We start from the raw sequence: 24,626 nt of genomic DNA on the forward strand, positions 1-24,626 counted from the left end.
TTTAAATTTGTGTATAATAAAATGTACCCATTTAAAGTGAATACTTAAATTAGTTTTAACAAATGTACACACCGATGTAACTATCACCGCATCAAGTTCCAGGACATCATTTCTTCTTTTTTTGCACCTATTGCTGAAAAGACAACACACTGTAACATGGTATGTATGTATGCCTAGTTCTGCAAATACTAATATGCATACAATTTTTGTCTCTCTCTGAACCTTTCCTTTTGGTTCCTCATCTACGGCTGAAATGGTAACTGTGGAAAAATTCCTTGGCATCCTGACATCAGAACCCTTCATCTTGGCGAGACCATGATGATGCAACCTCAACCCACTCAGCAGGCACCCCGGGGCCCTCGAGTGGGGGCCATGCTTCCCAGAGCGGAGACAACAGCAGTGAGCAAGGTAAAAGTTCAGGCATTTTCCTTGTGCAAAGTAGGCACAAATAAATAACTCTGGTATTTTATGATATTAGTACATCTGCCTTCGTGTAAACAGGAAAGTGGCAGGTTAGAGAGTATAATCAGCTGATGTTTAGGGAGACAGTATTTCCTCTTCTTAACTTTGCTTCTTCGAAAAAAAAAATCAAAGTGAGCTGTCTAATCTTTAAGTAGACATTACAATAACAATTGATTAGTTCTGCCAATTCTTTTACAAATTTGGTTATCTACACTTTACTTCTGTGTGTGTAAGTAAATGGAATGACAGAGCTCCTTTACTGCTGTGATACAGTGTTTGAATTATACTATAAACAGGATATTTAGCTTGTAATATCAACTGGTAAAGTTTTCTATAATGAAGCAATTATGCCTCTAAAGCACATAAAATGCAAAAATCTGTTCTTATTACTTCTGGAAATACTGCGGGAATTTTATATGGAATCTTATCTTGGAAAAATGGATTTTGAAATTCTTAGATTATTTGTCCCCATTTCCATTCAGCTGACATGGTGACTTTTGTCACAAATCCTAAAAATTAGAATAATCAGAGGACAAGGGGGTTGTCAACTGCAGATGACAGGGAAGCCTAGTGCAATTTAGAATAAATTTTACCATTTAAAACTCACCTTTTGTACAGAGAACAATTATATATTGGTAGGGATGACTCTTCTACGGCTAAAATGATAATTTAAAGGAAGATGCATTATTGAATGTGGGCCAGCAATGTGTATAGATTTTACTTTTTAATATTTTACATTAGATGATGTCTGATCTCCTAGGTCTATTTTATCTCTATTATGACTGTGTTTATGGCCACAATATTTAAGCATTAGACAGTCTTCCAAGTAGAGGACAGTTTAACAGCTTGAGCTGTAGTTACAGATGCCATTTAAAAGGGGATGGTTGATGGAGGGTGGGTGCTTTCCCTCCTCCAAGTTTCTGGCCAGGGATTTTGGATTCCTGGAGTTCTAGATGAGTCCAGAAAAGTGACCTTTCTAGGATGCCATTCACTTGTGAATGGGTCCAAATTAGAATCTAGGTTTAAGCAAGTTGCATCTGACACAGAGGTAAATACTGTCAGATGGTGAATCAGTAGAAGAACTTGTCAATTCTATCTAATTAGGTTTTGTATACTGTTTTTACTAGACCAATTAGATTGCACATAAAAGAAAACTAAACTATAAGGCATTTTGAAGGTAGCATGTACATAGATTCAATGGATCTACAGTGCAATGGACTTAATTGTGGGTATATGTCGTGGGATGGACTTCTCGTGTGGTTAAATCTGGAGAGCTTTCTGTGACACCGTCCTCCCCACCGCCCCAAATTGCAGCGACGCAGAGGACCAAATGTATCTGTTAATAAAAACAAAACTAAACATTGTACAAAAGAGGGGAAAAGTGATGCAGACTTAATGGTCTAATGAGGCTATCTTCCAGAGACTTCTTGTGTGTGAGGCTCGCTTTGACCTTTCACTTTGCTCAGGAGCCCAGCGCTTCATTTTTCACATTCTTGCAATTATGTTAACGCTTCAAGCATTTCTGACTCCAAGTCAGCTAGCAACACCAGGCATAACTCAACACTGTGAGTTTTTCTCCTCTCTGTAGATTCATTAACAGGTCACCAAGGTCCCAACTGAAATTTAAAACTGACTGGTTCTGTTGGGTTAGTTGAGTTATGGCAAGGGAGACAGCAAGAAAGGGCCAGAGAGAAGAGAAGGGGGGAGAAAGAAGACCCCGGGGTGGGGAGCAGGGAATAGTTGTGGGAATGGGCAAAGCATGGACTTTTATCATTTTGTTTTTTGTTTCATTTGTTGGTTTTTGGTGAGGAAAGAGAAGAGCTCTGAGACTGATACGCTGGGCAGAAACAATGCACACAAACCTCTGTGCTGTGGATAGCTGCACCCACTTACCCGATGTTGAAGGATGTGATCCCTGTAGGATTTTCTTCCTTTAATCATATCTTTATGGGATTAAATAATGGACATGGTAGCTTGAGTATGAGTACTAGGAAGTCAGTCACTCTGGTGTATTAAATCTTGAGAGAAAAAAAAAGTTATGATTCCTATAAAATGGACAATGTTTGGGCACGGAGAATTTCCTACCAGGCTTACCGCATCAGTAGTTAAAAAATACGTGTAAGGCTATTCTGCTTTTTTACAGCAGACTCCAAATTTTCAAGGCCAGACTTGAGCGTATTTTGCCCTACTCATGCCGATATTAGTCTTTTAAACATGTTTTCAAGGTATTTTGATATTTTGTCCCACTGAACTGTCCACAGTAGCTTTCAGTGGAAAAGATTAATTATCTGCTGCAGGGCAAAGTCAACAGAGATATTGACTGAAATCACATATGCTTATCCTAGGTTAAATCTTAGGGTTGATGTATAATGGAAAACCTGGGAGGGAAATTTATGTTCTTAGTATTAAATGTATTATAATATTTCATTGAAAACCAAATTTGTAGTTTAGAAAAGAGTTTTCTTGCTTATTCAGAATTTATTAGCACAATAGGCATATGGAAAACTGTAAAATGATTCAGTTTCAAAGCAAATTATTATAAACAGAAAAAATAGGGATGAATTGTACTAAATACAGTGTTTTCATACACATTTTAAATTAAACTTTAATAGCCATATGCTATAAAACAATACATGCATTTATGTTGCTTTATAGTTTTTGTGAATATTTTTACTGTAATGATTTATACAAATCTTTACTTTGGAACCTAAAAATACCTCATTTTATGACCTGATAGTAAAAGAGCTACAGTTATACAGGTGAAAGTTCATCTTTTCCTCCTTAGTGTTTGTGCAACAGATCGAAAAGAAAAAAAAAATCAAATTTTTAAAATATCATAAGAAATAAACTTGGTAAAATGTAAAACCTGACTTTGCTGTATCTTTCAAACAGCACATGTTTAGCAGTAAACTATATAAATATGAACCAGACTTTTCATTCACTCTGATTTCTCTTGCTAAAAGCAGCCAAAGGGAGGGAGTTTGTCTTGTTAGTCACATTAGAATGAGGAAGGAAATCTGGTTTTTCAAGGATAGAATTTGGGTGCAAACTTGGGACTCTGGGGAAATAACTGACCCTCTTGTGTGTGGCTTCCTATCAGCAAAACAGGGCTTGCTAATAAGGCTGGAGGTCCCTAATTCTGTACCTGCTGAGTCAAAAGCTGCTTTGTATTTCATCGTGTATTTTGCCAGAGTAAAGCCTAGGAAACAGCCCCCTCTTCCTAGAGCACTTTGAGAGCCTTAGATGAAAGGCACAATATATGTACAAAGTATTATTATTATTGATGGGTTTGTGTAACTCCCATTAACGCTGATGGGAGTTACGCATGTGAATTGGCAAGAGAATAGACCCCTCAGTGTTTAGAGCACATGAAATTTACATTTTTTTCCAGTGCTGTAATTGAGATGTTGACAAATTGGAGAATATTGATGAGCCTTTGTTTTAAGTATTTCGTGCCAAGTTTGTTTTATTTTTCCTGGTTTGAACAATGGTATGGGTTCAGCAGCAATGAATAAAAAGGGTAGAGTAAAGATAACTTTGTATTTCAATATTTTGATGTGCCAATATGAAATAAATTGTCTTAGGCAAATGGAATATGCTGTTTTAATCATTAGCTATGCATGAAAGAAAAATTGATGTTGACATCTTTGCTGTAAAATCGTTGTAATGGGGCCTTCCTTACAATTCATTTTTGTAAAATTCATTTTGTACATTTTGCAGCAATTGAACAATCCCTGCACTGTGAATAGGCAGGATTCCCAGAAATACCGAGACAGTTGGCCCAGTAACTGCTGAGCTCACACTGCACACTACACGCACGTTAACTATACTGTTGCCAGACCTAGTTTAACCTAAATGCATTAGCATTCTAACATCTATGTATCTCTAATCTTTGAGGACACAAGGATGTACAAACCAGCATAGTTGCCCTCAACTCTGCCACCTACCAAGCCCATTGATGTCCCCATCTATCATCCAGGCAATGAGGCTAGAATTTCATAGCTAGATATTTATTTATTTATTATACAGTTCTTTAGCAATCACAGTGTTGAAATCTACAAATATCTCCTTAGTAGTGAATATGTGTTTATAGGTAAGCAAGTGTCTAAAATGTTATTATGCTTTTGTTTTTATAATGCATGTTATAGTTATAAAATAGTACTCCCCCCCCCAAAAAAATCCAGTTATGTGTTTAAAAGAGGGGCAGAAAACCTCAAGCTCACTTAGTGTAGGTCCTGAATATGTACTACTGGGATTTCTTATTCAGTCTAAGAAAACTCTGTCAATGGAATGTTTTCATAGTGGCGGCAATCTCTTTAAAATAACCCTAAATACAATATGACAGATGCCATCTGGCATAATCTTTTGCTAGTTGCTTTTAACTTTTATTTTTCCTAGAGCTAAGTTCATCTGAAACTGGTCACTTACTGTTATGATAAATTCAATGACATTTCATTTTCTTCCTGTCCTCCTAATTGTATCAAAAAATTCTCTGAGACTATTATTGATAATTGAACATTGCCATAGAAGATGCTGTTGTATATGGAATATTTATGTTACATTTTTTCCTCCCCCAATTAAAAAAAAATACCATCTTTTAATCATCAGCAAACATTCAAATAATTTCTGTTGATTTTCTTAGGACTTTTTAGAGTAGTAACCATTAGAAATAAAATTAAACTCTTCTAATAAATAAATGCTCTAGGAGCATGTAATGGTGCCCATAAATGCTTAAAAGCTTTCTATAATTGCTGTTAATTTTGAGTAATTTCTTCCTATATGTATCAACGTATTTGAAAAACCCAGAGTTGTGATTTCTAGATTTTTTTAAACTTAGTCATGTAAAGGGATGTCTCCTGATGCCAGTTAGAGTTTAATTTAGAGTAGTAATTAAACTTGAATACTGCCTCATAAACAAAAGATAAACAATAAACCAGCCACGTTCCCTGCTGTTTCATAGCTTTCTTTCCCAGATGTTTTAGCCTGATAATTTTTACACAGTGAACTACCTAACATGGAGTTTTGTGGACAGAGGTCGAAAATGAGTTTTCTTTTTTGTTTTTCTTTCTTTTCTTTTTCTTTCTTTTTTTAAAAATTAATTCCTTTTTCCCTCCAAATAGCAAAATGCAGAGGATTTTCCACTATTTAGATTTTTTAAAATTCGGATGAAATAAATACTTACTGCAGATGTGCTTTAACGATAAATATATTTCTTTTTCTTAGATATTGCTTATTTTCTTTTTCTTCAGAACTAATCTAGTCATGTATGTCTTTCAAACTTAGAAGAGGACCGTATTTTTATTTAACTAAAATCTTGATAATTAGTCAAAAAAGAAAAGCTTGACAATGGAGAATTTTTCTTTTTACCTTTCTTCCTGCTTCCCACCCCCGTGCACTCACAGCCACGGTCAGTGTTACGTTATGGCTGTACTCTTCCTTGGGCTACAAGTGTTTCTCTGTCCAGTTCTGGACCCTTCCTTGTCAGCCATGATCTTTCTAATTGTCAGGTACGAGTCAGCCGTTCAATGCAGAAGCCATGTTATTTTCACTGGGTGGGGTAATTACTGAAAGCTGAGAATAGCTGCACTAAAGACGAGGGATACTTTCATGATCCCATTAGCATAAGAGTGGGTAAATTATTCATGCCAAGTGAGGATTCTATGGGGAAAAGTATAGTTAATGCACATAGTTTTTAAATGTATCCCTTTCTGCTCTGAGACTAAATTCTTGTTGGAATCAGTTCTCCGACATTTACGGGAAAGCTCTGGTGGCGTGTTAGATGCAGTTCATCTCTCTCTGTTTGCAGCGCTCTCAATAGAGACCATCTGGCAAAGATCCAAAAGGTGATTAAACAAAATGATCAGCTCTTGTTGCTGTGTTACATGTCCAATACTCTGGATTAAAAAACATGACCCACGACAGTCAAGCTAACGTCATGCTGCTCCCCCTCCCCCCTCCCCTCTCCCTATAAGAATTCAGATGGTCCACAAATGTGTGTGCCATCTTTGTGTCCTTATGGCCCGTAATCATGAACAGGTTGTGCAAATGGCTCTTTCTGTAGCACTGTCTGTTCCAGCAGCATAGAAGCATTTCATATTAATTGGGTCAGTCTAATATTCATATTGACGTGGGGAAAAATTACTAAAATTTATTCTTATAGCAGACAATGGATATGTGTGCTTTCTGCCATGAGGGAAGTAAAATCTGACAACTGACTTGTGCAACTGATTAATTTTTCTTGAAACTGGAGAAAATCAAAGCATGAAAAACTGTCATTCTCCAAAAACAGTGCACAACCCTTTATAACTAAACAAAATGGATTGGGTAGGGGGCTTTAGGGAGCTTGTGGAAATGAGATCCAGTTTTAATGCTATAATCAGGGATGAATTTACAGTGCCATTCAGAAGAGTCCTCCCTCCCCATAAACAAGCTGATAATCACAGGGAAGCTGACTTCCAATTAGCTTTTCCTTCCCTCATACGGATCAGTGTGTTTATATGTCCTCCTTAAGCTTTGATATGTCACTACTGAGTTGGTACATCTCATGTCAAATTGGAAAGTTTGGAAATAAAGTGTTTTATTATGAGGAAATCCTGTTAATAAGCAAGGTAATTTCAACCAATCATTTCACGATTGTGTTAAGGTAAAAATGCCAAGATTTGTGACTAAGGGACAGATGTATCTTATCTTTGGGGGTTTGTACCAAATGCCAAGTAGAAATATAAATTGAACAAACCAGACATTGTGAGGAAGTGATTGAAGAAATATTGAGATGAAATCTTGGAAAGAAACATACATGTATATTTATAACAATTCTGGGATTTGCTTACATGTCACATTTGCATAAGGCTGAACTGTAATTTTATTAAAGGGCAATTTAATGTATGTTAGTTAAAGCACTCAAAGTACAAGACTACTGCTCATTAGGTTATTCAGAGATTATGGCCAGCCATTTAATATTATGGAAACAGACTGATATTATAGGATAAATTTGAGTGCAAATGTCAAGAAAAGATAACAAATAAAGCAGAAAAGAAAAAAAAAATTTAAATGACATTAAAACATCATCAGTCCTTATCAGCCGTACTTTCTAAGGGAAAGTAAAGCAGTAGGTAAGAAATACAGACGGGCACAGGACTCAGGGAAGGGAAGTGAGGTTCCCCCAGAGTCAGTGCAGTGTGGCAGATGAAAGGGGCTCTCATAGCCTTGGGGGTCTTAAGGCTATTACAGGGCAACTCATGCTCTGTTATCATGCTGATTTTTCAATTGATTTTTGGCTGAACGGTACTTGTTGAAGCCCTCCAGAGCATCAAACACTGCCTTATGGTGCTATACATTGTAATACACGTGTTCTATTTTTCCTTTCATTGTCTTTACTTTGCTCGGGAAGAATAGTCTGCAATGCCGCCATGTTATTTTTCTCCCTTCTTTCTTTCCTTTTTCTACCCTCAGAGAATTTCTTGAAATTCTTTTTGTTTTTATAAGGAATGAGGGGAGTAGTGGGAGAATAACTTTTTGTTCATCTTCACATGTTGACAGTTGTTTTTAATTTGGCCTTTAAAAATATTTTTGTGTCATAGCAGACAATAATATAAGCCATTTTTATCTACCAAATTTATCCCTTGGTAGTCTTGAATGATTCTGTACCTTTCTAATGACCAGCAAGAAAGAAACTATGAGGTTTCGCTGAAATCTAGCTCCCCATTAAAATGAAAGTGAACCTTTCAGTATCCCTGCTATATGGCAGTAAGGTCCCTTTGCTTACTGGAAAGTGAAGTCTCATAAAGGCAAATAATGGAAGGAGACTTAGAGGGAGTGTGTCCTTGCCCCTCTTCTACCTAGGGAACTCTTTCCAGTGAAAATCTAATTCTGATATCATCTCCTCCATGGAGCCTGCCTGATTTGTCCAGGTTTGAGGCCAGTGCTTCCTTCTTTGCACCCCTGTGGCACTTTCTACCTCTATTATAACACCTTTCACATAATGTTGTGATTATGTCATTCCTGCTCTCTCCCTTCCTGCTTCTCCAAGGTAGGGGTTACCACTTATTCAACTACTTGTCATTAGTAAGTCCTCTTTTGACTCAGTAAAGAAGATCCACAGATTTTACATTTTTTCTTCCTTTAAGATGGATAAATTGAGCAAAACTTTGTGCTTATTGTCCCTATGGTGTGTACCTGAACATAAATTAACTATTTGGAATGTGCCAGTATATTCGATCATATCCCATTACATCCTTAATACATAAAAATTATTTTACTGAAATTTTGTTGTATTCATTACTGCCTTAAATAAGTCAATGGACCATTAGCTCAAACTTAAAATTATTTTGGTTATAGGTAGCTTCTTAAATTTTAGGTTCCTATTTTAAGTACTACCTTAAAGTAGTACTTAAAATGAGACTTGTCTTATTTGTTCATTAATATTGTCTTACGTTATGTACATGTGGCCAGCATTTGGAGATACGATTTCTGTTCATTATGTTATCTATACACAAGTGTATGGATATATGTATTTAAATGTAATGATGAATTTATTTTATTTTATTTTATTTTATTTTTATTTTATTTATTTATTTATTTATTTTTTAATTTTTATTATGTTGATATACATTGTGGCTGATTATTGTTGCCCATCACCAAAACCTCCCTCCCCCCTCCCTCCCCCCTCCCGCCCAACAATGTCCTTTCTGTTTGCTTGTCGTATCAACTTCAAGTAATTGTGGTCGTTATATCTTCTTCCCCCCCCCATTTTTTTTTGTGTGTGTGTGTGTGTGTGTGTGTGTGTGTGTGTGTGTGTGTGTGAATTATATATTAATTTTTAGCTCCCACCAATAAGTGAGAACATGTGGTATTTCTTTTTCTGTGCCTGACTTGTTTCACTTAATATAATTCTCTCAAGGTCCATCCATATTGTTGCAAATGGCAGTATTTCATTCGTTTTTATAGCTGAGTAGTATTCCATTGTGTAGATGTACCACATTTTCCGTATCCACTCATCTGATGATGGACATTTGGGCTGGTTCCAACTCTTGGCTATTGTAAAGAGTGCTGCGATAAACATTGGGAAACAGGTATACCTTCGACTTGATGATTTCCATTCCTCTGGGTATATTCCCAACAGTGGGATAGCTGGGTCGTATGGTAGATCTATCTACAATTGTTTGTAATGATGAATTTAATAAGGGAAATTGCTTAATGTGGCAAATAGTTTCTCATGATGAACTCAGGGTCCATTTTGCTGGTACTCCTTGGTTAGGATGGGATTGGCATTGCGGAAAGTCATTGGTCTTCATACACGGGTAATGCTGGAAGGAATTCTTGAATTTTTAGAATCTACATGCTTTTGTTGATTTCCTACATTGGTCTTCCAGTTTTTCATAGTTTGCTTTTGAGCAAGTATAATTATTTTTGGCGATGCAAGCAAAACCTTATAGTGAGTTCTTTTTCATCTGCATGCGTTACTGTCTAGAATGTTGAACTGAGTCAAGAGACTGTGCTCTAAGATCATGGTTGCATTGAAAAGGGCACAGACCTAGAAGACAGAGAGACAGGGGTTCACATCCCCATTTTATTCAATATCTGTTAGATTCAGTTTCTCCATCTGCCAAGTGGAGGGCTTAATATAATCTTGCTTTCATTAAGTGAGATTCCATGTGTTAAACGCATAACATTGCCTAGAACCAATAACTGTTGGTTTATTTATTCCTCTTCTCTGTTCTGTGGTGACACTAATTAGCTGTGTGACCTTGGATGTGTCCCTTAATCTCTTTGGACTTTGCTCACCTGTAAAATAAGATTGAATTAGATGATCTTTTAAATTCTAGCTCCAGAATGTAATGTTTACATTCATGGGACTTATTTTTTATTTGTACATTTTATCTTTTAGCATAGAGAAAGTCTGCAAGTTTTTCATCAAGGATGTAACACGAACTTTTTTATTTCCTTTACTTATAATATGTAGTGAGGTAGTATTTTTTGTTTCTTGCTTTTGGTTACCAAGCATTTTCTTCTCAATTTGGCAAGAAAATAACTAGGCATTAGCGTTTATTTTCTGATGATGATAGAATGGCACAAGTCAGATGTAGGATCCCCAGGTGCTGGTATTATAAGTAGACTATTCAGTCTGCTTAGTATCAGGTGCATTTTGTAAACACAGAGCAACTTCTTTATTATCTGTTATCTAATTGGAACTATCTGTTGGAGTTTCTATATTTCACAATAAATGATAATCATTACAGGGACTGAGACTATCCTTCATGAAGTATATTTCAAATTATTCCAGAAAATCTAAATAATTTTCAGGAGAATTTTATGGTTAAATATACTTAGTTGAATTCTAACTATTTAAAGACTGTTAATTTATACAAGATATAGATGATTATCTGTTGTTAGTCAATAGAATATTTGCGTAATCAAAACATTTATTCCTTAACCCTTCCTGCCAGCTAGAGACATTACTGTTGCCTCAAAACCAAGCATTCCTTTTTTTTTTAATTTGAAGATTTACAAAAGTAGTCTAGGAATGTAAAATTTCATATTTCTTTTTCCAACTAACGTTTGTAACAAATGCCATCCACTAAAATAAAACTTCCAAAATTTCTGTGTTCTATATGAGAACGATGAAGAAAAGTTGATAAATCATCGATTACTAAAAGCTTGTGGCATCTATCTCCTGGGTGTCTTTTTCTGACAGATTGCCACACACTGGGGCTGATGTGTAGGTACACATACGTGTCTGGAAGCAGGAAGCTATCAGTCTCTCAAGGCCTCTTCTAAGTATATGCTGTTTAAATTCAATACACAAAGATATCTATCGAACAAGGCACCCTGGGAATAAAAATATGGAAATCACAAGGGTCCCTGCCTTCAATAGCTTACCATCTCCCAGGAAGATGGAACTGCACAAATAACTCTCAAACATGGCAGATATTTAGTTTTGGGGGCATGGATGGAGGATGATGTTTAAAGAGGCAGCCTGGTATAGAGAGAATGGCAATTTTGAGAGCAGGTGGATCTGAATACTCCTCTTCACCCTGCCACTTCGAAGCAGCAATCTTGCTGAATGTTAGTTTCTTTATCTGTAAAATAAGAATAAGAACTATCTCATAGGGTTGTTGTTAGGATTAAATAAATACCAGCTTTTAAAAACTCTAGCTTGGTGACTGACTGTTGGCAGAATCCAAAGAATATTTTATTCATTCAAGATGTATTGACCACATAATTGGTACCAAGCACTGTCCTAGATGCTAGGGATATAAAGCAAATAAGATGTGGTCCCTTTTCTCAGCAAGTTTATACTATTTAGTAACTCAGAAATGTAAACAAATACATATATATGCATCTAATATTGCATCTAACATACAGGTTGTAAAATCATTTGGAAGAGAGAGTGATTATTTCTGTCTGAAATAATCTGTGGAAGGCTTTCCAGATTTGGGGAGGTTTGAAAGGGTTTTCATGGCCTTCAGTGGGTGTTTCCTGGTAAACAAGGTAGGGAGGGTATGGAGAGCAGATGGAACAGCCAATGCAAAGGTCCGTAAGTGTGAAGCAACATGGTATATGTGGAGCAACAACCAGATTGATATTGCTGTCTGTGTGAGAATGTGTGGTGAACAGGGAGGCTAGAGAGGCAAGCAGGGGCTGTAAATGAAGATCCTTGTTTACCAGCTAAGAAGCTTATACTTAATACTGTAGAGCACTGTTTACCAAACTTTTCTGGTGATAAGAAGCTCCTAAGGAGCATGTAAATATGGATTCCTAGGCACACTACAGATAATACAGAATCAGGATTTCCAGGACAAGTCCTGGGAATCTGAATATTTAATCCATGCCCCAGGGAAACCCTACTCTGGCATACAGGGAACCCATTAAAGAAGTCTAAGCAAAAGGAGTTTATGATGAGATTTACATTTTAAAACAGCTCTTTTAGAATGTGGAATATACATTTGAGGGTAACAATACTAAATATAGGATAAGGATGAATAGTCTAGAAGACAGATGAGGGTTGAATTAAGGCGGTGGCAGTATAAATGGAAAAGAGAAGACTGATAGAAACATTCCATGCGAGAGGAGAGGAAGAGGACAGAGTCCCTAATAACATACAGGTCTCTCCTTTGGTAGAGGTGCCATAGTCTGGATGGTTTTCTTTTTCCCTGCCATGTGTTTTGAAGTATGGAAATCTATCAACTAGTAGAGAAGAGGAGGAAGAATATTCCATTTGCACCTGCAATATTGTTGAAGTGGAAAGGCTTGAAGCATGTTGGGTGAATAATGATTCTTCTTGGAGCACATAGTGCTTATGAGCAGTGTTGTGTGGTGGTTTGATGTGGCCTCTGGCATTGGCTTGCATGCCTTTAAATCCTGAGATCTGTCCCTCATCCTGGGCAAGCCTCCTACCCTCCACTTCATATCTGCACCTAATCAAATGACACCTAATGTAATAAATTTGGGGGGGTAGGGATTAAATAATGTGATTTATATAAAATAACAGTAATTTTATGCTTAGTTCATGGTAAGTGAGTAAACATCATGTTTTTTATTTAAAAGTGGCTTTTAAGATAGTTGAGAACTGACCCTTATGCAACTGACATCATGATAAAGAACCTCAAAATGAAATCTCACATTTATACCTGGAAAAGGAAAGTTATTGGTTTGTAAAGGTGGAAATGTATGCACCTGACGTAAGTCTGGCCCTAAGCTCTACCACAAGCCCCAGGCCCCAACTTCTACTTGGAAGTAATTCCTCTCCTCTGAAGTCCCCTTGCACATTTCTGACATATGAGTTTCCCCTGGTGCTATAATAATTGGTTTCATGACTTATTTATTATCCTGCTTGATTGTAAGATTTTTGAGGACAGTTTCTATGTCTTAGGCATCTCCTCTCCCCCCTGCCCCATTGTACTGTGATAATATAGGAGGCCTTCAATAATTATTATTATTATTAATTTTTGAAAGGAGGATTGGATCCACATTGTGAAGGACATTGAATAGCAGGCTGAGGAATTTGTGCTTGATTTGGTAGGTAATGGGGACCTATTGAAGATTTTTGAATGGAGGTAGTGACATAATCGCCTTCCTTTTGAATACCAATGACAAATTCTCCACTGTGTCTTCCATGGTCAAAATAGCAGATCTGTGTGCTTCCCTGAAATACTGTCTGTTTGAAAGGATGCATATTCTTTTGAGTGAAGAAGCAAATTTCAAATAGCTTTAAAAAAAAGAAAAAGAAGAAGAAAGGAATCTTTGACATTCTCTCTATAGTAATTTAAGCACTTAAATTATTGAGATTCACATAGGTCCCATGTATGTAACATCATTCTAGAAACTTGTATATAAGAATACATTTTTGTAAATTTTTATAGCATTTTTACAACTATTAACACCTAGAAATGGCTCAACAGAACTGAGTAAACATATCTTCTTCAATGTCTGGAAAACTATGATTCTAGGGATATTTAAAACAAACAAACAAACGAAAAACACAAAAAAACTTTGTGGTTAAATTTAAATATACTGAAAATTGCAGTAGAGCTGGGTTTTCTCTACTGAGGAATTCTCAGATCACCCAAATTTGCTAATATGCATTTTAAGTCTGCAAGGGGTAGAGACACAACTTCCCAGACTCACTTAACCATTGAAACCCTTTTTTTGCATTATCTCTGGGGGCCAGTCTTTCTCAGAACTTACTATGGAAAACACTGTCCTTAACTCTGCTTCTTTCACTGAAGTACATTCAGATAGAGTTTAATATCCTAGGGAATTTTCTTGAATTTTGTAGTTAAGAGGTGGGTCAGCCTGGGCTCAGGATCAATTTTTAATTGTGTAAAAAGCAATTTCCTATATGGTCAGAAGTCTTTTGCACTTCAGCTATACTTGTACAGAATGTTCTGTTAACCCAGGTATCCTTGTAGTATATTTCATTGTGTTAATCATTTTGCCTTGAATACCCCTTGAGTGTTTGATTCACAGTAAGCATGTTTGGTTACACCCTCAAAAATGTTTAAATGAGGTTCCCAGTGGACTCTTATTCCTTACACCTGGCTTGATTCATAGCATCGAAATTTAAAACAAAAATGTTTAAATGAGGTTCCCAGAAGACTCTTACTCCTTACACTTAGCTTGATGCATAGCACATAACATACTTTTCTTTCTCAAAAGCAAATTTTTTTTTTTTTTTTAAGTGGCCACTGAGCTGGAGGTGGGGCGGTAAATCCATGGAGGAGGGAGAAGGAGAGAAAACAACAATCTTTCCTCCTTTGGGAGTGGATAGCTTGGCCCTGCTTGCTTCAGGTGGTGAGCAATGGACTGCATATACCATTTAGCCATTGGGACATTTCTGAGAAACAGAGCTGCAAAACCCAACCTGTCTGCATCTCACTGTCCTAGTTTTCCAGTTTAGCAGAATGTTAGAATTGTTTGCCACTGGGCAGGTGTTGCATCAACTGGCAGTAAAAATTTCCCTGACTCTTTCTTATTACTGGTGGTCCCAGGAGGTATTTTTGTCATGTTCAGGGACATTCATAAGTTCCAGAATTGTGATCCCTCTTGGTCACTGAGTGAGGGGAGACCCTTCTGCATTCATACATTCTACTCTTGGGTAATGTGTGGTGGGATTACCCACATGAATGTGTCACCCCCTTTTGGCTATAATAGGGAGAATGAGGCAGGGCACCTCTTGTCTCTTTGGCTTTGAAATGAGCAAAAAGAGGCTTGTGGTACAACTATCTTTGCAATATGGCGACAAAAAGCCTCATTTTGTCTTGTTTGTCAAGAGTTTTTCTACAAGATTTTGAACTCTTTATAGCAACTAGCTCAGAAAATTACAATACCTCTTAAGGATGTCCTCCTTATTTTATAGAGAGGAGCATGAACATGTTTGGAGAACCAATGACCTTTAACATCCTCATTTAACTTGCAAAACTGAGAGTAGAAACCCAGGTTTATTGTTCTTTATCCACCAATACTTTGATGTTTCTACACACATGACCTACACATCTTAGCATAGTTATCAGCCACTTAATGGATGGAAGTTTTCTCCGTATTTCTTGTTCTAAAAGGAATTCTAGTTGCTCATTTTCTACCAGTATAAAACAAAGAAAAAAAAATTGGACCCTGGCTGAAATAAAATTACACTGAAAAATAATGTGTCAGATTTCTTAAAGTTTAGGGGAAATAATGGTACTCTTGTACATCGGTGTGTTGCTTCATATGTTGGGCATTTGAGGCAGAAATACTATGGAGGCTTCCCTTTGAGCATTGTTAGGGACCTTAAAACCTGCTGCTTTGTAGGCAGATAGTGAAAGTGGAAAGTGAAGTCCGTGGACCTCTTCTTGCCTCATACGACATCTCCACTCTAGGAGATAGTAATCTCTGAAGCTGTGATGCTAACTTTTTCATCTGCATGGATATACTTTTATTTATTTATTTATTTATTTTTAACTGTTTACTTAAACTTACTGGCCTCTTTCTAGGTATATTGTCTAGTAACCTTTGCTTAGTTTTTATGGTACTCTTGCCAGTAGGAGGTAAGGAAAACAGGAATTGAAAAATCAATCTTGATTATGGAGGGCCACTCACCTAGTGTTTGCTCCATAGATCAGCTCTGTGCATCATCCTCATATCTAGCAAAGTGCTCTGTGCTTAGTTTGTGATACATACACTTTGGCTGAAGTTGTTTGAATTTGACAATTGGTTAATAGCTAATAATTTGCAGCAATTTAATGTTGTTAGCATTGACTTAGGATTTAGTTCCGCATTAGGGATGTTTGCACCCCAAAGTTGTTGAATTTAAGTGTCAGTCACCAAATCTGTGATGCGTATATTAGGTAGAATTGAGTAGTCATTGGTACAAGAAAGCATGATTCGAGATCCCTTTAACTCATAAATTTAAGGGAAGTGTTTCCATGCTTTATGAAGAAATTCTAATTCAAATTTCAAACACTTATAACTTTGCTCTTAAGAGCACGAACTTAGGAGTTAGACCTGTGTTTGAATCCTGACTCCCACGGGCAATGTGCCCTTAGGTGACATATTTAACTTCTCTAAGCCTGAATTTTCTCACTTATAAAATGGGACTAACCACACCTATCTCATAAAGATGGTGTGAGAATTAAATTAGATAATGTATTTGAAGCTCTATGAGATGGGCTGGGCATATATAATATTCTCCATACATGGGAATAATAATAACAGTAATAATGATAATAATAATATGCATATGACCACTGACTTTGTTAGTTTTAGTTCCGTAGCTTGAACTTTAAGCCCACATCACTTTCTGTGAATTTCTGTTTCAGGATACAGTATAGTGATTTCTAAAAAGAAGGGAAAAATACCTCAAGGCACTTTGTTTCTCTCTTTCCTGCTGGTCCTTGTACTACAACACAGACATACGAACAGGGGCAGGGTTTGTAGGACGAGGAGTCTTAGGAAAGAGGAACAAGTCTAGGAGAATATGAAGTCAAAATTCTCAGTTTCCCATGTATCGTGGTTTGGTGCTAAGTCAGATGCTATCTCACTCTCCATTTTTTGCACTTTCTAATTTTTATTTTTCTACCTGAAGATTAGAATAAAGTGAACTCATCAGAGCAGAGTCTGAATGTGGCTCTTCCAGTTAGCCCGAGTGCAGTTGGAGGTGCAGTGTGGGGTGGCTTTGGGAGGCCCAGAGTTATGGGCTCAGACTCCGGAGTGGGAAAGCCTGGGCAATGTTTCACTCTTTACTACCTGTAAACTAGGTTCTTACCTTGTAAAGGAGTGTGGTGAATGCATGAGGTGATAATGTATGCCTGGCATGTTGTAACCATCCATTAAAAGGTAGTAGTTATTAATATTATCATCATCTCATTAAGCTCTTATGGATTTATCTTACATCTCTGTGTGATGAAGATGTTAGGGGATTCCTCTGTTTTTTCAATCTCTAACATGCTATATCTATTAATTTTCAAATAATATCACTTCAAATCCAAGTCATGTCTGCAAAGTAATACCTTACATTTAGTTTTACATTTCTAGTTTCTAATACATTTTTACATAAATTTTCATTTGATTCTCCCAGAATTTCTCAGGTTTATCCCTATTTTACAGATGAGGAGGCCTGGTCTTGGAAAGGGTTGATTACTTGCCATAGAGAAAGGAAGCAGAAGAACTCAGACAAGCCCATTTAAGTTTTTTTTCATGTTCCTTACCTGCCAAATGCGTTTTGCATGAAAAGGTACTCAGTTCACAAACGGTATAAAATTTAATGAAGGCAACCTACTGTCCTGAGAAAGTCATTAAAACCCCCATGTCATCTCTCTAATCAAAAGGCTGCCACCCTTCTATTATTTCTTTATTACAGCTTTTTATTTTTATTTCTTCTAGTTAAACTGGAGCCTGAGCTATCATATGCCACTTGCTAAAGATTTTAAGTCAGTGATTTATGTTTTGAAAAAGCAATTTCTTTTCCGTCTTTTTCCCCCCCATTTGTGTTGGTCACATCCATAGGTCAATCTTTAAGTAGGGAAGGGAGAGGTCAGAAATTAATTTGATAAAACAAACAAACAAACAAACAAAAAAGAAATTAAATTGGCATAATCTAAAGGCTTAGTTATCTTGCACTTAGAAAAGGCAAAGAATGCAAGAGATGCCAAAGCCTAAAATAATGAGACTGCTTTTCTTTTGGAACTTTCCAAAACTCTTATTTTGTAGTTACCAACTTCCTATATAAGTAAAAAATGCTTATTTGTGTTTTAGTATTTTCTCTTTGCATCAAATATTCACTGGTTTTGAGAATAATAAGAATTCTGCTACCCCCCCCCCCAAAAAAAATCTACCAATTCCATTCATAACACATCCAACTGGATCAAAAAACTGGAGAGTTGGTAAATATTTCATATTGTGGGTTTTTAAAAGATACTTTTGTGTGAATAAAAAAGGACTTTCTCGAAGCTGTTCATTTTAATTTCCTTTTTAATTTGCTCACCAATACCATTTAATCACCTCTGCAACCTACTAAAAGTGCTCACTAGATGGGCTTTAAAAAATTAAGCCAAAGTGATTTCTTTTTTGCTATAAATTGGCTTAGCATCTTGTTTTTATCTGGCTTGAGATATTGAAGCAGTAAAATAAAACCACAGTCTTTAATTGAAAGGTGCTTCTTCAGTATTCAAACCACAATGTCAGTCAAATTCTTCAGAGCTCCTGAATTACTTAAAGGTATCCTCAGTATTCTGAGAGAGTTGTTTTCTGCCCCCAAATAGAAAAGAACCAGTCAGGGTTTTCTCTTCTCTTTGGCAATATTTTTTCTCTAAAGGATTTCTTAACATTCTCTTTAGTTCTTGACTTCCAGGTTTCTTCCTGACAAAACTCCAGAGATGTATCTCAATGCCCATAGAAGTGTCAAAAGCATGAAGCCCTATGTCCAGGTGCTATGACCTTACTTTGATTGCCACTAGATAAAGTGCTTAAACTGCCATCTGCCTAAGGGCTTCCAGAATTTACATTATGTACTTTTGAAAAGGCATATTTTGAATTGGCATTATGTGAGTAGTTCTAATCTCTAGTTGACCCGATCCTGAAAACTTTTTGAAAAATATTGCATCATGAGTGATCGTAGGAGTGAAAATTAAGGCATAATTTCAAAGTTATGTAGTACTCTGTTTTTAAAATTTTCTATGTTTTGTAAAGATCTAAAAAGCACATTTTACAAATATCTAGTTATTTTTGGTTCAACATTTCAATGGGAATTAGTTGCCTAAGAAATGATACCGGACAATAGGTAATTTATTCCCTCTTTAGAAATGTACTTGTTTGTTGATTTTTACTCACTGGATTGGGTTTGTGGTTTAAAGAGAACTTAATCCTGACTTTCTTAAAACCTATAGAGTTTCAGCATTTCTTAAAGACAATGGCTTTTGATACTCCAATCCAATAAAATTTCCCATGCTTAATACCTTCTTTTGCTCAAGTTCTAGGACAATGCCAATGGTGCCTACACAGTTAAAATTAATTTGAGAATTGACTAATTTTCCAATTATTTTTACTAATGAAAACCAAAATCAATATTTCATTTTTCATAACAGTGAGAAATTAATCTAAATTTGTCTTACTTTCTCGATTCACTTTGCCTTTAATTGTATTGTTTACAATGAGAATTCTTAATGTGGTTCCTAATGCCTCTTTTCTTTCAAACTTTGGTAAATGATATAGATTTTGCTTACAATTGTGGATATTTATAGCAAGTTATAAATATAGTTTTACATAATTACACAAAAGAAAAATGCAGAGGTTTCTTATCAGCATTATACACTAAATGTACCATCTTTCTATTAGCAGTTTGTTTATAGCCCTGAAAGTAAGTGGATATGTATAAAGTCCCCTCTAATTTCCTAGTTTTCTGTTTATTTGATATATTGTATGGAGAGACAGATGAGGTATTTTCTATATTTTGATTTCTTAAGTTTAGAAAAAGTAATATTTTATTTTGGTTGAAATACAATAACAAGTCATCACTGGACCTTAAGATATGTTAATTTTTTACTTTCATAAAGTAAATATTCTCAGAAATCAATGCCATGATGTTCCTCTGATCAAGTTTTTCATATATTGAGCATCAACAAATTGTTTTGTTTCAAACCTCAACCAGTTCTAGTCTAAGAAATATTTGACCCAAGCAAGAATTTTAAAACAGACCTTGCAATTCAACACCCATTGGCTGAAAAAATATTTTATTTTTACATCTTTCATGGCCTCTTTATAATGTTTCATATGTTACTAGGGAGGAGAAAAACTAATGTGATATGTGGGCTTATTTCTCACTTAAGAATTTTAAAGAGAACTATCTAGGATCTGAACATTATCTTTTCAGATGCTAGCTTTGTTTAGTACTATATCTTTATTGTAGCCTGGGACTCAGTTCTTCCATTTGATTATTGCTGTAGATGGACAAAAAAGTGCTAGATCAAGAAGAAACACTTGTGATATATATGCCCAAACATGGCAGAAATAGCAAGGGCATCATCAATGTCACTGCTAATGTTTGACACCTACTCCATGTCAGATTCTGTGCTATGTATACTTAGTATAATTTAATCCTCATAACCATCTGTAGGTTTTTCATTTGGGAAAACTGAGGCTTAGAACAACTAAGAGAGACTTTCCTTACCTTGTATATCTAGAAAGTGGTGGGGCCAAAATTCTAACTCAGATCTGTCTGACTCCAAACCTCAGGCGCTTATCTACTGTGCCACACCCTGCCTACAAGAAGAGGTGTCAAATGGTATCAGATACCCTGCCTACAAGAAGAGGTGTCAAATGGTATCAGATACCTGTTGTCAGCCCAGAAATCTGGGCTGGAGGTTTTTCCTCCCATTCTGAAAACTTCAGATGGGCTGTGATATTTTCTATTATATACCAGGATATTTCTCTAAAATTTTTTGATGCATCGTAGGCCATAGCTGTATTAGAGATTTTAAACTCTTTTCTAAAAATCTGCTCTATTAATTCTTATTTGTAGCAGATTTGTAATGCCATGTAAAATCTTGGGAAATTACTGATAGTGTATAGAACTGGCATTGAAGAGACATCCTACTACATATCTTTGAAGGCCATGGAGCTCTCCAGCATTTCTCTGATAATTATTTCAAGAGTCAAGTGACCAAACTTTTCTAACTTTTTCTTGATGAATAGGGTGATGACTAAAGTACAAAAATCACTGATTCTCAAATTTCTCATTCATTCCAATAAACATATGATTAGATCAGGTAAATTGAAAACTAATATTTGGTAGAAAATTAGGATGGCACATAATAGGACTAAACAGAAGAAAGATAATTTGGATAAATTTTTCATGGGTTCTTATGTGTATATTTCATACCATATAGTTGTCCTTACCAAGGTAAAATTTGAATTTGTGAAACCTAATTGGAAATTCTCTTAGGAAGTTGCAGAGGATGAACATGAGTATTTATTTTGACCTTAAATATCAGCCTGTTCAATCTCCATAATCATAGAACAAGATCACTGACAACGTTAGAAGAGACTAAAGTTGTATGTTCCAGTTTTCTTTGTGAAAGGCCTCTCCTTTTGCCTCTTTGACCATATCTTTAGGATCTACCCTTTCCTCTGTAGCTTCATATTTTTGTAACTGGCACACTTTATTGATTTCTGCTGCTTATTATTACATTACAACTTTTGACATCGAAGGAGGAACATTCTCAAATAATCTTTCAGGCCTACTTTGGCAATCCTATTTCCTCTCAAAGAAAACAAGTAAGAATATGTCACACTGTAATGATACTTAGGCTGCTGCCATTTCTATGCTAGGTATTGTAATTATGCTAAGGGTGTCAGTAAGACAGAGGACCAAGTTGTGTATTTAGTGCTACCTGCAAAGTGTGTTGAATTGGAGTTCAGAGAGCTGTGAGTCAGGTCACACTGGCTTACCCAGGGCACCTGAGTCCTTGGAAAGTTCTCGTGCTTTTTATTATAATCTGTTGCTATTGAGGCAGAGTAAAAACTCTATAGTAGGATTCTGAGCAGATCAGTGACACTAGGGTGCCAGGAGTCCCAAGTTCTAGTTGAAGCTGTATTTTCCCCTATGGTCTTAAGCAATTTACTTGAAGAAATAAAATGCCTTATTTTGAATATTAAAAATTGTATTGATTTTTTATATTCTTCCTGCTTCTCTGAAGCATTTTAGGATTTTTTAAAGATTTTTTAAGCTGTTTCATGGCTGTCATTTTATTTATAGTGAGACATCCAGGTTTCAAAAGTTAAGAGGAAATGCTACACTTTTGAAAAGGGTTTCAGAAAAACTGGTCTGGTGACTGTAAATCTTAAGTTTCTACAACCATCTCCCCAAAGGCCCAGAATTCCTGCCTCTTCGTATAATTTATTTCAAAGAAATAATCTGGTCACTTTAGGATTTTTTAAAGTGTCAAATGCAAGTATTGAAAGATTTGATGCCAGCTCAAGTCCCTAATGAACAACTAAACAAGGTAGACATGGTAACTAGCTACTCCGGAAATATTCCTGCCATACTTTTAGTATGGATACCTTGCAACCATGAATGCTAATCCGTAGTTGTTTGATGGTTTAACCTAAAGACCTATGTGCTAAAGATATTTTACAAATACAGGTAGAGTCATCATTTTGTGTAGGATTTTATGGATTATAGAGACTACTCTGTTTCCTGGGCAAGATGTAAATTAGCCGTCTCTGCTCTTGAACACTTCCACTGTGGGTTTGTGTGACTTTCTCTTAGGGCACCTAGTGTATTGCAATTTTCTAACACGTTTTCTTTTAAGGAGGTTTCCAAGTTCCTTTCCCCCCCTCTCCCAAACATTTGAGCCCTTGCTCCATTGTCATACTTAGAAGAATATATGTGTGCACCTAATGAGAAGGTCTGCTTTGACTTTAGAGACAGAGTGTCCAGAACTGAGTCCTATATTCAGGTAAGGTAATAACAGAAATGAAAAATGCACATGTGGATAGTCACACCCCCTATGAGGATTAGATGCAAATCTGTGGAGGAGTCTAACCATGCCCATTTAAAATTATTAACTGCATCATATATTCTTAACTTTTGGGTTAATTTCCTTTCTGATTGATAAGGCTGCAAACTGTGTGATATCCTCAAAATAGACCATAATTAAATTCATACCATTTCATTATTAGGCACCTATTTTTATCCCAGATTCCTTTGGCAAATAAAACTTTGGCCCCACAAGTTCCTATTTTTAGGGTCATTCTGTACAATTGTTAGAATTGTATAGAATCCTTGTACTCTGTAGCTGATGCCAGATGCTAAGCATCAGATGCACAGTAACAGAAAAGGTGATATGCTCATAAGTCATTACAATATCATAAACACATTCAGTTTATTCACCTTATTTAGTTGGGTCCTACCCAAACTTCTTTTAAAAGTTCAGATACCAATTTCTTTTCTCATGTAATATTTTTTTTCTATTTAAGTCTATGTCATAATTGTTTCATTTATTTTCAGTTACCTTCCAGACATCCCAGAAAAAGCCATAGGGTACATTTTTCAGGGTTACAGATACTAAACTGGCAAATTTGGCACTCAGTAACTTCCTGGAACTAAAATGTCAGTGTAGAACATGTGCCTAATTTAACAGCCCATAACACTGTTTTTAGAACACTGAAATACCTACCCTAAGGAAAGCTTATAAAATCAGGGTCTTTAAAGTTTGTAGATTATATCAAGTGAATCTATACACATTCTTTACAAGGTGCATCTTTGTCAGTTCCTATTAATCCAAGGCAGCTGAAAGGGGACATGTGAAAGCTCCTGAGTTTTAAAAAATGTACTGTTGGAGAGTTTGATAATTAAAAACCAAAAAGAAGACAGTACATTTAGGAAAATCTTGTACATCTGTAAACCTTAGTATCCTACAGAACTTGGATCCCATTTCTGAGGGTACTTAATTAAGCTTTTCTGAATAAACAAATGCACAAAATGCTTAGTTCTTACAAAAATTATCAGTGCCCTTAGCTTCTATTGCCTAGAACTAGGCCAAATAATTTGAAAGTATCTCTAATTCTTTTTCTCCCGTATGTAAGATTTCAGCCATGACTATTTTACTTAACTCTTAAATATATAATTTATAAATAGAAGCAATGTTGACAGACTCGTTTGACTCCCTTCTAGAAATAAATGACTCATTTTGGATTGCATGTGAGAGCTTCAAGCTGCTCTAAGTAACAATCCACGACAATGAGAAAATCATTATATTATTCATCTAGGCAGCAGGAAATTAAAAAAAAAAAAGGCTGCTTCCCTAGTAACTGGGACTTTTTATATATAGCATACCACTGATGGCAAACTTTATGCTTGTGTCAGTTCTGAACGCTGAGCAATTGAGCTTACTCCCATCCTCTCACTTTTGTTTTTGTACCTTGTCATAAACTATGTCCATTGTTGGTCATTTAAATGCAATCGAATACACATTAATCAAACAAAGTCATCTTAATTTTCTTTAATGATTCGCACAGAATATTCTTTTCTTTTAGATTAATTTTGCTATTTGCCATTTCTTATTTATTCCAAATATGTATGTTTGCTTTAAAGTTGGAGTTTTCCTTTTGAAAGAAATCCCCTGGAAAAAGGACACTGCTGTTTTCTTTTGAAATGCAGGAAATCAACATCTCCTCTGGCAGTTTATCTT

At 35.9% G+C, this 24,626-nt stretch overlaps 1 protein-coding gene across 9 annotated transcripts in view; it reads left to right on the forward strand.

Annotated features, from left to right (window-relative positions):
- The window catches only part of MEIS2 (Meis homeobox 2), a 198,204-nt gene that overhangs the window by 15,431 nt on the left and 158,147 nt on the right, over nt 1–24,626 (forward strand). For all 9 annotated transcript variants that reach the window (XM_063089003.1, XM_063089004.1, XM_063089005.1 and 6 more), the window contains one exon: nt 294–408. In XM_063089003.1, the coding sequence (XP_062945073.1) occupies nt 294–408 (115 nt within the window). The remainder of the gene's footprint in view (nt 1–293; nt 409–24,626) is intronic.

Source organism: Cynocephalus volans, chromosome 3 (assembly GCF_027409185.1).
Source record: "Cynocephalus volans isolate mCynVol1 chromosome 3, mCynVol1.pri, whole genome shotgun sequence".
Taxonomy (NCBI): Eukaryota; Metazoa; Chordata; class Mammalia; order Dermoptera; family Cynocephalidae; genus Cynocephalus; species Cynocephalus volans.